This window comes from Perognathus longimembris, chromosome 22 (genome assembly GCF_023159225.1).
Source record: "Perognathus longimembris pacificus isolate PPM17 chromosome 22, ASM2315922v1, whole genome shotgun sequence".
Classification (NCBI taxonomy): Eukaryota; Metazoa; Chordata; class Mammalia; order Rodentia; family Heteromyidae; genus Perognathus; species Perognathus longimembris.
This window is the reverse complement of record NC_063182.1, coordinates 34731919-34748594: the sequence shown is the minus strand read 5'-3', so window position 1 is coordinate 34748594 and position 16676 is coordinate 34731919. Positions and strand designations below refer to the sequence as shown.

General features: G+C 38.3%; 1 protein-coding gene across 2 annotated transcripts in view; it reads left to right on the top strand.

Moving 5' to 3' along the window:
- The window catches only part of Pja2 (praja ring finger ubiquitin ligase 2), a 56001-nt gene that overhangs the window by 35552 nt on the left and 3773 nt on the right, over positions 1-16676 (top strand). For both annotated transcript variants that reach the window (XM_048331082.1, XM_048331081.1), the window contains 4 exons: positions 438-623; positions 6746-6857; positions 14178-14292; positions 14542-14663. In XM_048331082.1, coding sequence (XP_048187039.1) covers positions 438-623; positions 6746-6857; positions 14178-14292; positions 14542-14663 — 535 coding nt within the window. The remainder of the gene's footprint in view (positions 1-437; positions 624-6745; positions 6858-14177; positions 14293-14541; positions 14664-16676) is intronic.

The window sequence follows — 16676 nt, the reverse complement described above, 5'->3', positions numbered from 1 at the left end:
CCTCAGAGCCCGTTTGACATTTCTCTCGTTCTTTCCTGTTGCGGTGGTGATGTACATCTGTAATCTGAACACTCCAAACTGGAGAATTCAAGGCCAGTTCAGGCTACATATTGAGACCCTGACCCAAAACAAAGTATGAAACAAAACGCACATAGTCTCCAATGGATTTCTCTTGCTTTTTTTCCCCTTACAAAAAAGGAAAAGCAGGAGCATAGATAACGTTTAAATCAAATAAATACATTCCTGTGCAATTAGAAAGTATTCCTTGCACAAATTTGCTTTAATTTTAAATATTTTGACATTTAATGAAAAATGTGCTTTAGTGTCAAAAGCATCACGAGATGAGAACCCAGATTGTTTATTTACACTGAACAGAATTCTGTAGAAACAGTGCTATGATGCGCTTTAATTTTTTTTCTTTGTCATGTTTATGTTAGAGAGCATACATCCTTGGAGGAGGGAGAAATCCCGTGGTTACAGTACAACGAAGTCAATGAAAGCAGCAGCGATGAAGGGAATGAGCCTGCCAATGAATTTGCGCAGCCAGAAGCTTTCATGCTGGATGGCAACAACAACCTTGAGGATGACTCCAGCGTGAGTGAAGACTTGGATGTGGACTGGAGGTAGGAGCCCCGGTGTCGCTAGCATGCTGTCATTAGTCAGTGAGCAAATCCATGCATGATTCGAAATGTAGGAGCTAGTTGTCTTCTCCTTCAGAGCTCATTTCAGCTTTCACTAGGTGGCTTTTTGCCTACATCCTCTAGTTGGAGACCTCTTCCTGGACTCTCTGAGGTCTAGTGAAAATCACTTTATATGCTGATTATTTATATGCCTTTTACAGAGGTTTTTACTTTTTTATTTTGTTTATATAATCCTTTAACAACAGATTCTTAATGGGTACCTGAAGTAGTTTTAAATTTAGGATTACAACATAAGAATTCAGTTTCCTGCCTCTTTTTCATTTTACTTCTCTAGTGTGAAATATAAAAGATACAATTGTTATTTTTGTAGAGGTTTCAGTTAAACTTACTTTATACTGACAAAAACTAGGAAGCTTCAACTAACAATAGAATGTAAGTGAAGTAGATTTTTGAATTCTTGTGATACAGTGCCCAGTATTTTATCATTTTTGTTTGTAACACTGGTCTTACCTTTTTTTTCTTTTCTTTTTTTTTTTTTTTTTTTTTTTTGGCCAGTCCTGGGCCTTGGACTCAGGGCCCGAGCACCGTCCCTGGCTTCTTCCCGCTCAAGGCTAGCACTCTGCCACTTGAGCCACAGCGCCGCTTCTGGCCGTTTTCTGTATATGTGGTGCTGGGGAATCGAACCTAGGGCCTCGTATATCCGAGGCAGGCACTCTTGCCACTAGGCTATATCCCCAGCCCCCTTTTTTTTCTTTTTTTAAATTGGCTTATATTAGTTGTATAAGGGGGGGCTCCCAGGGCTGGGAATATGGCCTAGTGGCAAAGTACTCGCCTCGTATACATGAAGCCCTGGGTTTGATTCCCCAGTACCACATATACATAAAACAGCCAGAAGTGGCACTGTGGCTCAGGTGGCAGAGTGCTAGCCTTGAGCAAAAGAAGCCAGGGACAGCGCTCAGGCCCTGAGTCCAAGCCCCAGGACTGACAAAAAAAAAAGGTGTGGGGGGGGGAGGCTCACTGTAACCTTTTCGCACACGTAAACAATGTATCCTGATAAAAAGGTTGGGGCTTTCAAGGGTGCAATATACCATTAGAAGTAGCTATTATTAAGATATAGAAAGGGTGTTTGTTCTAATTGATCCTTTTTTTCTGGGATAGAAAAAAATGGCTTGATATGTTGTACCTAGTTTCTTCTGCATGTCTATATTTATAGGAATTTGTCTCTTTTTTCCACTACAAAAGGAAAAAAAAAACAATGAACTATAAGATAAACTTGTTCATTTCTTCTGGACCCTCATCTTCAGTTGTTCTTTCTGTGTGTGCTTGCTGCTTTTTACTTCTTCAGAGTGTTGTGCCTATTCTTACTCCTCAAGGGGGAGGAAATGACTCACGTTAACTGGCTTTTACTGACCATTTTCTGCAAATAGAACTGAGGGTCCTTAATTTTTTACTTGTGGGCAGTCTTGAGGTTTGAACTCAGGGCCTTGCATTTGGCCATGTGCGGGTTCACTTGTGCCACACCACCATCCTCTTGGCTTTAGCTATTTTTCAGATAGGGTTTCTTAGGGTTGCCTGTCGTCACGCGTGTGTCATGATCTTCCTACCTGTGCCATCAGAGTAGCTGTGTGACAGGTACATGCTCCCTGCCCGTCTTCCTCCTGGAGATAGTTTCACTAACTGGCCTTCACATGGCTGGCCTCAAATTGTGATTCTGCTCTCTACCAACAAAGTACCTGTGAGATTGTGGGCATGAGCTCCTCCCGGCCACTGTACCCGGCTAGACAAAAATGCTCCACAGAAGCCACGCAGGACAGCCTTCTACTTTCACCATCCCCATTCTCTAAAACCTGTTTCTGACTTCACAAATATAAAGAACCAGTAGTTCCACCTAGTCTGAGCCTTTTTAACTGTAATGGCCCTCTATCTTTTATCTCTCCCTATTTATTGTCTTCTTACTTCCTACTGCTCTCCTTAATTCTGCTGTCTCCCTTATGCATAATAATTCCTCAAAGTGTTACAGCAATGAATAATTTGCCCATTTAGTATCATCTGTACTTAGTTGGAGGCATTGTTGCAATGAGGAATTTTTTCTGTTGCATGTTGTTAACATAGTGAAAATAATAATTTACAGCTCTATTATGTAGATGGCTCTGTTCTGTGTAGGTATATACTAATTGTGTTCATCCATTGAACTAAACTTTAGTATGGATTACTTGAAGATATTGTCAGATACAGAATGCTTTTAAGACTTGATATATATTTCCAAATAACTTTAAAAATGGTTTTGCCACATTAAAAGTTTGATGTAATAGTATCTTTATGGAGTATACTTTTAACTGAATTTGAACATTTGTACTAATTCACTGGGGGTCTTTCCAATGCCTCTTGAGGTATTAAGGCTTTACTAATGGCCTCAAAATTTCTTAGAGTTAATTTTTTATTATGGAAAGCATTTTACATTGATTTTTTAAGATCAAATTATTGAAGGTTACTTTTTTGAATCTAAATATGTTGCCTCCTCATTTGTATACATAATACTGTAAGAATCTATAGGGCTATGGCTAAGAGTTGGTAAGGTGAAAATGCATTTTATTTTTTATATTGAAATCACATCCGAACAGCTAAATGGAAATCCCATGACAAGCAGTAGCAATTCTTGTCAGTAAAGGCAAATTTTGACACAATTTGAAAAAAAAAATAGCCTTTGCTTCCCTATTTTTGTTTGAAGTAAAAATAGAAAATATCCTCAGTTCATGTTTTGATTGGCATTTCAGAAGTATTATAAAATATCTAAAGTATGTCATACCTCATTGTGATAGGAAATTACATGGAGAAAACAAATTTTACCATTTATTTATTGTTTGATAACCTTTTAACTTCTCTGACTTCCTGTAAGAAGATTCATAATTACTAACCAAGTAAAGTTTTCTTTTTTAATTTTATTTTTATTGGCAAGGTGATGTACAGAGGGGTTACAGTTACATACATTAGTTACTGAGTACATTTCTTGTCCAACTTCTTACCCCGCTCCCTCATTTTTCTCCCACCTTTCTTCCTCCTCCCAATAAAGTTTTAAGAAGTTAATCCTGGGCTGGGGATATGGCCTAGTGGCAAGAGTGCCTGCCTCATATACATGAGGCCCTGGGTTCGATTCCCCAGCACCACATATACAGAAAATGGCCAGAAGTGGTGCTGTGGCTCAAGTGGCAGAGTGCTAGCCTTGAGCAAAAAGAAGCCAGGGACAGTGCTTAGGCCCTGAGTCCAAGGCCCAGGACTGGCCAAAAAAAAAAAAGAAGAAGAAGAAGTTAATCCTGCATGAATGTAATAGTGGCTTAATAATAGAATTCTCAATATAAATTCAGACTTATAGGAAAGTGACAAAAATAGTAGAAAATTCCCATACATCGTTCACTAAGATGCCTTAAATATTAGCATTTTATTTTATCATTTTGATGGGGTATTTGTTAGTGATTGAACTCGGCTTCAGGCCTGATAGGCAAGCATCCTGACCCCTCGCGCTACATGTACCCTAACCTTGCACTTGTGTTGGTGGTGGTGCTGATGGTGTTGAAGCAGGGTCTTAGTACCTTTATTACCTACATTCATGATCCTCCTGCCTCTGCCTTCCTCATAGCAGGGATTACATCACCACACCTAGCTGAAATGTTAACATTTCAAAACCTTCTTTTTTTGGCATTTTTGGTAGTTTTCTATTGATCCTCTTATGAATGTTAGTTAAAAGAACATTTCTTTATATAGCACAGTAAAATTATTGAAGCAGATGATTAGCAATGATGAATTACTAATTAACCTATACTTCCTGTCCATAGTTGTCTTTAGAGAAAGCTTTTTCTGCTGTTATTCTTTGCATTTAGTTTAAGTCTCTTTAGTGTCTTTATTCTGGACCTTTCCTCAGTTGATTATTGTCTCGCATAACCCTGACATTTCTTTTTTTATAAATGTAGGTCATTTGTTTTACAGAATGTCTGTTGCAATTGTATTTATATGATACCTCAAGTGGATTGAGTTAGAGATTTTTAGCAGAACACATGCTGTTTTGTCTTCATTCTTTTTTTTTTTTTTTTTTTTTTTGCCAGTCCTGGGCCTTGGACTCAGGGCCTGAGCACTGTCCCTGGCTTCTTCCCTCTCAAGGCTGCACTCTGCCACCTGAACCACAGCGCCCCTTCTGGCCGTTTTCCATATATGTGGTGGTGGGGAATTGAACCGAGAGCTTCATGGGTAGGAGGCAAGCACTCTTGCCACTAGGCCATATTCCCAGCCCTGTCTTCATCATTCTTAACCGAAGGCACTTGATGGCCAAGTATTCTCTTACTAGTAGTATGAGTTTGGTTCATTTGGTTATGAAGCCATGTTTCAGATTGTTTAGTTGTCATTTCCCTTCTATCAATCTAATATCTAATTAAATATCTACATTAAATACAACTACTAGTGTTAAAGTTTTTAGCATTAATGAGTTATTTTGTAATGGCCAAATTACAACTTAATATCAGGCTTTGACTGTATAAATTTGTTTAGCCTGAAGAAGAACATAATAATTGAGAGGTCATTTACTTCAGTCATTTGAAGGGATTTTTGCAGAAAGTAGCATAATTTGTTCTGCTTCAAGAGGTAGCAATACAGCAGAAAGGGGAAGGCGTGCGCAGGACTCCACGGGGACAGCGTCTCCCATGGCTTCCACTCTCCAACAGAGCTCAGCGCTCCCACCGCGGGCGGCAGCGCCACCCAGAAGGCAGCTGTGTTCCGAGTGTAGTGAGGGTGCGTGCCGCCTGTGCCGGTGTCACGCCTGTGCCTGGAATATAACTCGCTTTAAAGATGAAGAAAGAGTCGCAGTTAATCTTTTGTGTTAAGTAGGACGCAGTTAAATCCCCATGTCACGGATCTCCAGGCAACTTCCTCTTTGTATGAAACCTCACTGTTGAGGAGGAGAGTTCCCCTGTCACAAGGGTGGAACAGAGTTATAATTCTAAAATCCTTGACTGCATGAGACTATTCCTTTGTCCTATGTGAGGTTCATTGATTTGCAAATGCTACTGAGCTGAAATAATATTCTTCCTATCAGTTTACTTATACTTTTAATGATGGCACACTGGTTCACATTAGAACTATTTTAAGCTAAGTTGTGTACTTGTTCATGATTATGATATTCAAATTTTGATAAGAGTATGGAAGTCAACAGAATTTGTCCTTTAGATAAAATGAAGTGTTTTAGGGGTGGGTTTATGAGATAGTGGAAGTAACTACACAAGGTATCCCATGACAAATAGCTACCGATTAGCAGCTCCAGGAAAAGTTTGGAATTACATGAAGAGTTAGCAGTTACATTCAGGGAGGATAACTAAAAGAAACGAGATTGGATGGAATATCCAAGAGAGCAAGACTAGAGATTAGGGACATGCTTTAGGTTTCCAGCATTTTTGCTACAATTCCAAGACTAGAGGAGAGAGGAATCTTTGTATATCTAGGGGTAAATAAGAGGTTTAACATCAGAGTGACATATAATTTTCTTTAGTGGCATAAAGAAATAATAAAAATTAACAGGTGACAATTTTCTAGCTATAAAATAAGAGGCACCCAACTGTTATCAGAGTTTGCATAAAGAGATGAATGAGAACATTTTAAATGATTAAAATGCCTTAAAACCCAGAATAATTAAGTAAGAAAAAGTAAGAAAAGAAAAAGAGACCTTGACTAATGATACATTGAAATGTACTATATTTCTTTCTTATACTTTCACCAATACAAAGATTGGAAACCAAAATAAGTAGAAGGGAAAAACAGGAAAGAATTAGACAAGAGAAAGACTTTTAAGCATTTTTCTCAGATAGACATAGGAAAATGTCCTTATAAACTTTGTGTAGTAAGTTTGGCAGACTGTTGGGGGATAGAATTGTATTTTAACTTATGTTTAGTACATAGCTTTGCTGTTGGATTTTTTTTCCTACTCCTTAGCCCAGAAGGTTTGCTAAAATATTTTAAGGTTTTCTGTTTGTAGAATGTTTATCCATTTATATCAATATGCTAGCATAATTACATTCTTCGAATAATATTGCCCAATTCATGGTTATGAATTTTGCTTTTTTCAGCCTCTTTGATGGCTTTGCGGATGGACTGGGAGTTGCCGAAGCTATTTCCTATGTGGACCCTCAGTTCCTCACCTACATGGCGCTGGAAGAACGCTTAGCCCAGGCTATGGAGGTATCTTAGTAACCCTCATGCCTATAGATAAGTTGATGGGATACAACATGGTAATGTTTAAAGGCTCTTAGAGATACTTTAAAGAAAATCTTATTAGTTTTATCATCTACTTAATAGTAATTACTACAGAATAATAGTTACCATGTGTGTATCAATTACAGTTGGTCTCAGGTTCCAGCATTTCTCAGTTTTGACTGCAAAATGGAGACATTTTGCCTACATTTATTAAGCACAGTTTTTCCTATACTGATTTATACAGGTATGAGAATGTGAGTATTTTATACATATGTACACAGGCACGTACAATTCAACGTAAGTTGAATTGAAGATCTCCAAGTATATGTACCAGTTGTTTCCTTTTGTTTTTATGACTTCCAAATAGTATATTGCTATCAAATGTCCTTAGGAAATTTGTTCCTTCTTGTCCCAGCACACTTACTTTCATAAATGTGGTACAGTTGCTGCTCTCTTGTGCCTTTTTATTATTATTTCACTAAAACAGTAAATAAATTCTTATTCTTAAATGTATTTGCCCCAAGGTCAGTAGCCACTGTACTTACTAATGGATTTCATTACAAGGAGTCTTTCTTTAAATTACTGTTCTTTAAGTGGTTTCCTAAGTACGAAGTGTAATTTGGTGAATCAGCCAGAAGTGAGACAACAAAAATTAATGAAAGACCTTTGAGTACCATAATGACAACATTGTATTTTGACATTTTTTGAGATAATAAAATCCAGTTTAGATTGATAAATTTGATCAAAGGTAGGGAATATCTGTCCCATATTAGGTCCTTAAAATCACTTGATACTTGACAGAATGGTCCTGTTCTTTTTAACCTTTGCTTCTTGCAACCCATCTGTCTATATTGATGATTTTGTATGACCTTTGAGTATTATTCTAAATAAATGATCCTTAACAGAAAAAATTCCACACCCCTGAGGTAGATGAAGTAGATGCTTCACATGCACTGATGTTAGCTCTGTTTTGGCATCACCCTTTGTGAGAGTGTGTGTGTGTGTGTGTGTGTGTGTGTGTGTGTGTGTGTGTGTGTGTGTGTACGTACATATATATGCATACACGCATACACATGTGTATGTGTATGTACATATATATATATATCTTTTCATGGAGGTCATTGCACTGAATTGTGCTCTAGAATTGTATTTTTCTCAAAATCACAGTAGATGTTATGAAGTACAAAAAAAAAGGCAGGTGTACACTTAGGACATTTGCCAGATTATCTCACCTCCTTTGCCAGATTCTAACTTGTATGAACTGTTGCAACAATATGACAGCTTGCGTTAGACACATAGTAAGATTAAGCATTGCTTACTACTTTGAGCTACAATAACTTACCAGTTATAGGTTCTAGAATCTTGATTCTCAGAGCTTAAAACATCATTTACACTAGGCAATCATGATTTCCTACAGTATAACTTTAAAAGAAATGTTGAAAATAAAATAAAACGTAATATTTATACTAATGGGAAATGTTATGTTTGATTGGAATTTCGAAAGGAGCTGGCAAGCTGGGTCACACAGGTCATCTAGGCACTGGGAGATGAACAAAGGCAAGAAAAGAGAAAGAACAGCATGTCTTCACCCTTGGAGGTTTTGCTAATGAAGAACCCAGGGACAGTTCCATGGTCATTGTCACTTTTTAACGTAGCGTCCTGCCTCTCATGAATGGCTTTTAAGCCTCTTCTTTCTACTCAGCTTAGCAGCTTCTTCATATTTTAATGCTCTACTTCATTGAATTTGATTGAAGTATTTTGCACTATAGAATTACTACATTCTCTCTTCCTATCACTGTGCAGAATTTTTATTTTTCACATCTATTGTTCATTTATTCATCCATTTAAAAAATAAAACTGAAAAAACATTTTCTTTTTAGACCTAACTAATATTCTTCAAGTGAAGCAAAGTAAGAGAAAAATATATTATGCTTTTACTATTTCAGCAACCCTGTATCCCTTTTTGTAAGTTAATGTTTTCGTTTCTGGTATTTTTCCAATACTAGTCTTATCTTTCTGTTTTGATAGTGGCTCTTGGTAAAGATTGTGGTAATATACACAAGTTTCAAATCTGTGTCTCTCATAGTTTCATATCTGTGTTTCACACTTGCATGAAGGGAAGAAAGCAATATTAAGGCTTTCTACATACTCCCAGATCTGAAAAAACACAGAGCTCTGTACATTTATGTTGATATCTAAAACTGGCATAAATTTAAGTAGTAATATTTCCCCCCTTGAGTCTATGTCCCGGAGCGTTACTGCTACACCATATATAGTTCTATTTTTACTTTTTTGAGGAATCTCTCTATAGATTTCCATACTTGGCCCTAATTTACATTCTAACAACAGTGGAAGGGGTTTCTTCCTCTCCCATTCTTCACCTCACCCTTGTCAGCATTAGTTGTTTGTTTTCTTGGTGTTAGCCATTCTGTCTGTGGTGAGATGGAATGTCAATGTAGTTTTTGTTGTTGTTGTTGTTGCTTGTTCTTTGAGACAGAGTCTGTAGCCCAGGCTGGCCTGAAACTTACCATCCTTTTCATTGCCAAGATTAAAAGTTCATGCCACCTCAACTGGCATTTTCAGTGCAGTTTTGATTTGCATTTCTATATACACTTTCCAATGCACATTTGAACTCCTATCCAACAATACAACTGTATTTTACTAACAAGACCTTCCAAGTCAAGTTTATATTTTCTTTTCCCCCACAATTAGCAGGTATATAGTCTTAAGATCCTTATATCTTTCACTAACTATTCTAATTACTCCACAAATCCAGTCACTCTGAATATTCTCTTATATTAATACAAAATTAGAGATATCATTTCCAACAGCTGACATATAAAAAATAGAGAAAGAAAATGAAAATGGTTATCACCTATAATTCAGTATGCACCTAAAATAAGCAAATAAACATGCAAAGCTTCTAGTCCTTGAGTCTGTATTTAGATGATGCAAGCCTACGTTTTTTTGAAGGTTTGTGGTGCTGGTGCCCTACTTTAGATCTGGAAGAGCTAAGAAATGGACACTACAAACAAAATTATTACAGAGTTTACAAACAAAATTATTACAGAGTTTTCAAACAGAGGAAACCTTCTTCCAGGAGTTAAACAAGGCTCAGAGTGACTGGAAGATTCAAGTTTGTTAAGTTTACTGTATCTCTTCATTGCAAGATTCAAAATCACTTTCCTGACCCAATGATGCAACAATTTTTTTTAGTAGTTTGATAAGACAGATTATTAGTCTCACTTTTAAGTTAGCAATCTACACAAATGTTTCACTTTTAGAAAGACTAATTTTCTTTTTAATTGTGTTTGTTCATTTATTTATTTTGAGGGTTGGTTTTTTTTCCCCTTTATTGTCAAACTGAAGTACAGAGGGGTTACAGTTTCATAGGTAAGGCGGTAGGCACATTTCTTGTTCAACTTGTTACCTCCTCCCTCTTTTCCCCCACGCCTCCCCCTCTCCCCTTTTCTCCCCCATGAGTTATACAGTTGTTTACACCAAATGGTTTCGTAAGTGTTGCTTTTGGAATGGTTGGTCGTTTTATTGTCTCTCGACTTTAGTGTGCCCTTTCCCTTCCCTAGTTCTAATACACGTATATACGGTATCCACGGTACTCAGATGAGATACAGTGACAGTGAGATACAACCACAGGAAGGGAATATGAGAGAGAAAAAAAGTATACGGATTCACATGGCATGTTGAAAATAATTACTACAATGATATAACACTTGTTTCCATAACATGGGGTTCATGTCACTTAGCATCATCTTATGTGTTCATAAGGGCATAGCTGTTGGGCTCTTGTGATCCTCTGCTGTGACTAGCCTAAACCTGTGCTAATTATTCCCTATGAGGGAGACCATAGAGTCCATGTTTTTTTGGGTCTGGCTCACTTCACTTAGTATGATTTTTTTCCAAGTCCTTCCATTTCCTTACGAATGGGGCAGTATCATTTTTTTTCTGATAGAGGCATTTTGTATATGTACCACATTTTCCTGATCTACTCCTCTACTGAGGGGCATCTGGGTTGGTTCCATATTTTAGCAATGACAAATTGTGCTGCAATGAACATTGTTGTGTTGGTGGCTTTAGTGTGGTCTTGCTTGTAATCTTTTGGGTAGATGCCAAAAGTGGGGCTGCTGGGTCATAGGGGAGCTCTATGTTTAGCCTTCTGAGGAATCTCCATGCCGCTTTCCAGAGTGGCTGAACCAGTTTACATTGCCACCAACACTGTAGTAGGGTTCCCTTTTGGCCACATCCCCTCCAGCATCTGTTATTATTAGTTTTCTTGATATAGGACATTCTTATTGGGGTGAGGTGGAATCTCAATGTTGTGTTTTGAGTTCTGTGTATATTTTAGATATGAGGCCTTTGTTTGTTGTATGGCTGGTGAAGTTCTTCTCCCAGTCTGTGTATGGGCTTTCTGTTTCTCTTACAAGCTGTGTCCTTTGCCCTGCAGAAGCTCTGCAGTTTGATGCAGTCCCATTTGTCCCACCTTTCTTTGATTTGTTGTGTTTCTGGGCCTTTGTTAAGGAAGTTTAATCCTGTGCCAAGGAGCCCAAGCATTTCTCCTACTCCTGCTTGTAGTTTTCAAGGTATCTCATTTTACCTTGAGGTCTTTGATCCATTTGGAATTGATTTTGGTGCAGGGTAATATATATGGGTCTAGTTTTAATTTGTTACAGGTGTTGAACCAGTTCTGCCAGCACCATTTGTTGAAGAGGCTGTCTTTCTTCCATCCTTTAGGAAAAAATATGCTGGACTCTTAGGCATATATAAAAAGATTCTGTTTGCCATCTAAAGAAACACAGTGATGGCTATCAGACAAAAAAAAAAATTGTGTTTCTCCTGTGTAGGAAGACTTTTTTTTGTTTTTTGTTGTGCTGAAATAAATACAAAATTTATTGCCTTGAATAAAGTGTAAAGTTAAGTGTCATTAGTACATTCATATTGTTAAAAACTACTTCCTTATGTTCCCCTCTGCTTTTTCCCTCACGACCTCCATTTTACCGTTTGTAGAATTTACTACTTTAGGTCTCATGCTGTTGGAATAAAATAATGCTTATCCTTCTGGCTTATTTCACTTATTAACACTGTCTTTAGACTTCGTCCATGCTGCATCTCTTGTCAGAATTTCATTCTTTTTTTTTTTAAAGGCTGAATATACTGCTCTCCCTCTCTCTCTTCCTCTCCTTTTCTTTCTTTGCTTTCTTTTTCCTCTTCGCTCTTCCCCCTTCCCCTCCCCCCCTCCCCTCCTGTCCTACTGTACCCTCACTTTTCTACCCCCCAGCACTCTTCTGCTCTGCATGCGCATGCCACAGTATGTCCTTGCATCCACTGATGGGTTCTTCCATTGCTTCCATCATATGGCTGTTACAAATAATGCTGCGGGGACCAGGAATCACAATATGCATTCTCGTCGCTGCTTTCAATGATGCTATATGCCCAGAAGTAGAATTGCTGAATTACGTTGTAATTTCATTTGTACTTTGAAGACTTGTTTCACTGTTTTCTGTAGTGGCTATACTGTTTTGTATTCCCAATGACAAGGTTTTGAGGGCTTTGTAATAGCCATCTCAACAGCAAAGGAAATACTAAGCTAAATGCTAAGGGCTTTCATAGCTCTGTGGCTTTATGTAGCTAAAAATAGGAGATCCTACTAACAAGTAGTTTTTAAATTGTATAATATTGATTTTTTTTGAGCAGTAGCAGTTGAAAGGAAAGTTCCCAGTATGATATGGAACCACTGACATAGACTGTCTAGAAGAGACAGGACTCTGATGGTAAAACTTAAAGGAGGGACAGAAAACACCAGTAAGGAGGAAGCAGCACATGCATCGAGAATGTGTAATTATACATGGCCAGGGACAGTGGTAAACACTGTAATCCCAGCTCCTTCAGAAGACTGCTGTTTGAGCAAAGAGTTAGCCAGACACCAACAAACAGTATGAGCATGGTGGAATTATATCTGTAATCGCAGCTATGCAAGAGGTACAAGTGAAAGAATTATGGTATAAGGCAAAGACATGATACTGTCTGAAAAATAAATTTTATAAGTAAAAAGAGCTAGAGGCATAGCTCAGGGATATAGTGAGGCCCTGAGTTCAAAACCCTAATAACCCACACACACAACCACACTATAATTGTACAAATGACCAAGTAACAATATATAGGTCTTACCTGTTGTTTTCATCTAATTTGTACCAAAAAGAAAGAATTCCTCCTATTACATAGGCCATTCTAAGTAATGTTCTTCCTACCATTCTTTGAACTACTATTTTATACAGACACTTTTATCTAAATGAAATTTGCCACTCGGATAACCTACTAATGCTTGAGAGCTGGCAATATGGGCGTGCTGACTCTGCCAGTGGTAGATAAGGCATTATTGTTTCTATCGCTTGAGCATCCAGTAACCTCACCACATTGTATCTCTTGTGACGTGCACTTTTCAAAACGGTTCACTTTTAGCTGTGTGCCAGTGGCTCATTCCTAATGTCCTAGCTATCTGGAAGATTTAAGAACTGAAGAATTACAGTTTGAGGCCAGCCAGGCATATACACAAGGACCTCTCTCAACCCATAACGGGGTGCATGTCATCCTAGCTTTATGAAAAACTGAGATGGGAAGGATCGAGGTTCCAGGCCAGCCATTCAGAAACATCTGAGAGACAGTCTCCGTGGAAGAAATTGGATATAGTGGTATATGCCTGTTGTGTTGCAAGGAGAAGCCTAAAATGAGTTTAGTTTCAGGACAGGAAGCATGACCCCATCTCAGAGGGGGTTAATGACAAATGGGAAGAGGAATGGTGGACAAATACAACCATAAAGCACAATATACATGTGTGAAAAAATGGACATGGGAAACTTGGGAAGGATAGGGGTGAGATTGTTAAGAGGGTGGGAAGAATGGGGGAAGGAGTGACATTGATAAAGATACATTGTACACCCAGACAGACGTGGTAAATAACCAACACAAAGGAAGTGTCCCCGTTCTACATTTCATTTATCCTACAAAGAAGACAGCAGCTCCTCTGAAAATATAACTGTAATTTACAAGTTGATGACTACTTAGACAAGACAGATTTGTGTCTGTGAGAAGTGGTGGGCTGTGTGTCTGTGTGTGGGGGGCGGGGGTAGTGTGTTAATGTTTTGATTTAATGGCTGTGATTCTTCTTGGAAGAAGGTTAAAGGGACAAAAGAATTATAAGAGAATAGAGTGAACATAACTCTTAAAATACTTTAAGAACAGCATTCCCACTATTGTTCAAGTACTTTCTAAGGACTGAAACTTACCTTTCAGACTGCACTGGCACACTTAGAGTCTCTTGCTGTGGATGTGGAAGTGGCCAATCCCCCAGCCAGTAAGGAGAGCATTGATGGGCTTCCGGAGACCCTGGTTCTTGAAGACCACACTGGTAAGGGCCAAGTTGGCTTACATGACTGACACATCACACATTTAAGTATATTTCAGTGCCTCACGTTAATGAACTACTTGGCTATTAGAAACCTTTGTTAGTTTTCAGTAGAAGCCAGAGTCTGACAAGTGTTGACCTAGTAGAATATCATGTAATTTGTAAAACGATAGGCTGAGTCCCCTTTTCTACAGTCCCCTTTTCTGCAGAAGCGGTGTTTACTGAACGGACTCTCAATTGTTGTGTCCTCAGCTATTGGCCAGGAGCAGTGCTGCCCCATCTGCTGCAGTGAGTATATTAAAGACGACATCGCGACCGAGCTGCCCTGCCACCATTTCTTTCACAAGCCGTGTGTCTCAATTTGGCTACAGAAGGTGAGCTTTAGATTTACTTTAAATGTTAATACTTCACACTCTCTTCCATAAGTTAATAATAATCATATATGCCTTTTAAGCCCATTTTCTTGTGTAGGAGGCAAGTACTCTTGCCACTAGGCCATATTCCCAGCCCGTTTTCTTAACTACATATTTATATGACTTCATGGTTGCCATTAATTAGCAACATAGACAATAAGCACTGTTTTTAAACTCAACCATGAAATTTGGTATTTTCAAAAGTATCTCGAGCTGGGTCTGGGAATATGGCCTAGTGGCAAGAGTGCTTGCCTCCTACACATGAAGCTCTTGGTTCGATTCCCCAGCACCACATATATGGAAAATGGCCAGAAGGGGCGCTGTGGCTCAAGTGGCAGAGTGCTAGCCTTGAGCAAAAAGAAGCCAGGGACAGTGCTCAGGCCCTGAGTCCAAGGCCCAGGACTGGCCAAAAAAAAAGTATCTCAAGGAAAGAAGCCTTTGATTCTACTCGATATTGTGACATAATTATTCTGCAAATGTGCATTGGTATTGGTGAATACATGTTAGAAGCCAGATCTGACAAATTTTCAACTAGTAGAATAATTTTATAACTTACAAAATGATAGGCTGAGACAATTGTTTCCCAGGTAACTTCTCCACAAAAGTAATATCTATTCCAAATTGTCCTGTTTCACTGGAAACATACTTGCCAAGTAAGTGGTCAAAGCTTGACAGGCGTAGAGTGCTCGCCTTGTATACATGAAGCCCTGGGTTCAGTTCCTCAGCACCATGTATGTAGAGAACCGCCAGAAGTGGTGCTTTGGCTCAAGTGGCAGAGTGCTAGCCTTGAGCAAAAAAAAAAAAAAAGAAGCCAGGGACAGTGCTCAGGCCAGAGTCCAAGGCCCAACACTGGCAAAAAAAAAAAAAAAAAGCCTGAAATACAGTGCTCATTTGAGATTAGATCAGAGGTGTACAATTGATTATTGCTGGCTTCTTAATGTGTTAAGTTTTTATCATTTGTTAAATGATACAGTATGCTTCTACTTACATATGTATACGTACATATCATATATGTATACACAACATATTGGGAGAACTAAATAAGATAATCATTTGTACTTGGGAATACCCTGTGCATACTTTTAAAAATTTTATCAGATTAAAACTTATTAAAATTTATTAAATTATTACTCTATTGACAACAAAATCAACAACATAAAATTATGGTGTAAGTTCCAGACTATATGACATGCTACAATATCATTACTATTTCTTCCTCCTTGCCCTGTGGAGATTCTGTGTGCGTGCTGTCTCATGGGGCTTCTTGGCATTCTAGATGGAGAGCAGGTCTTTTATTCTGAAATACTTTTAAATATTGCTTTCTTTGATCACTTCCTCCTCCATAACATAGTTTGGAAAATAGTATTCTGGGTTATTTTTCTTAACCTGTTTATCTGGTAATATCTTGAAAATCCATGTTCCTCTCTAGAGTTTTATAAAAGGTTAAATAGATAAATATAAAGGCTGAATCTAATAACAGTGCCTAACACATAGTTTAAAATGTTATATCAGAAAAATAGCTGTGAATTAGTTGTAATTAGAGTCAGAATGGGTTATTTAAAATAAAAACACAACCTTTTGTGATGGTGGTGGTGGTGGTGGTGGCGGCATTAAACATCCGTGTTTTGTGAACATGTCTAAGGAGGCAGAAGGTGTCGACCACACTGTCTTGTAGGCCTGTGTCTGTAAGGTCAGTCCTCTCATTGCCTCATTGACCTTTAACCCTTGTTGCCTTAACCTACTCCACTGCCGTACCTCCAACAGAGGTATTATCTAAAATATAGCTCACGTTACTTAGTCTCTTCACAGAGGAGGGAAATACTGACATCGAAAATTGAATTCCAACTCCCTGTGGAATAGACGGAAAGTTTCAGTTCAGGGCCCCTGTGAGCAGCCCTCAACCTGTCTCATCAGAGTTGGTCATGATTTCTCTATACCATCTGTTAGAGTGGATGGTTCAAATAGATCTGGCTA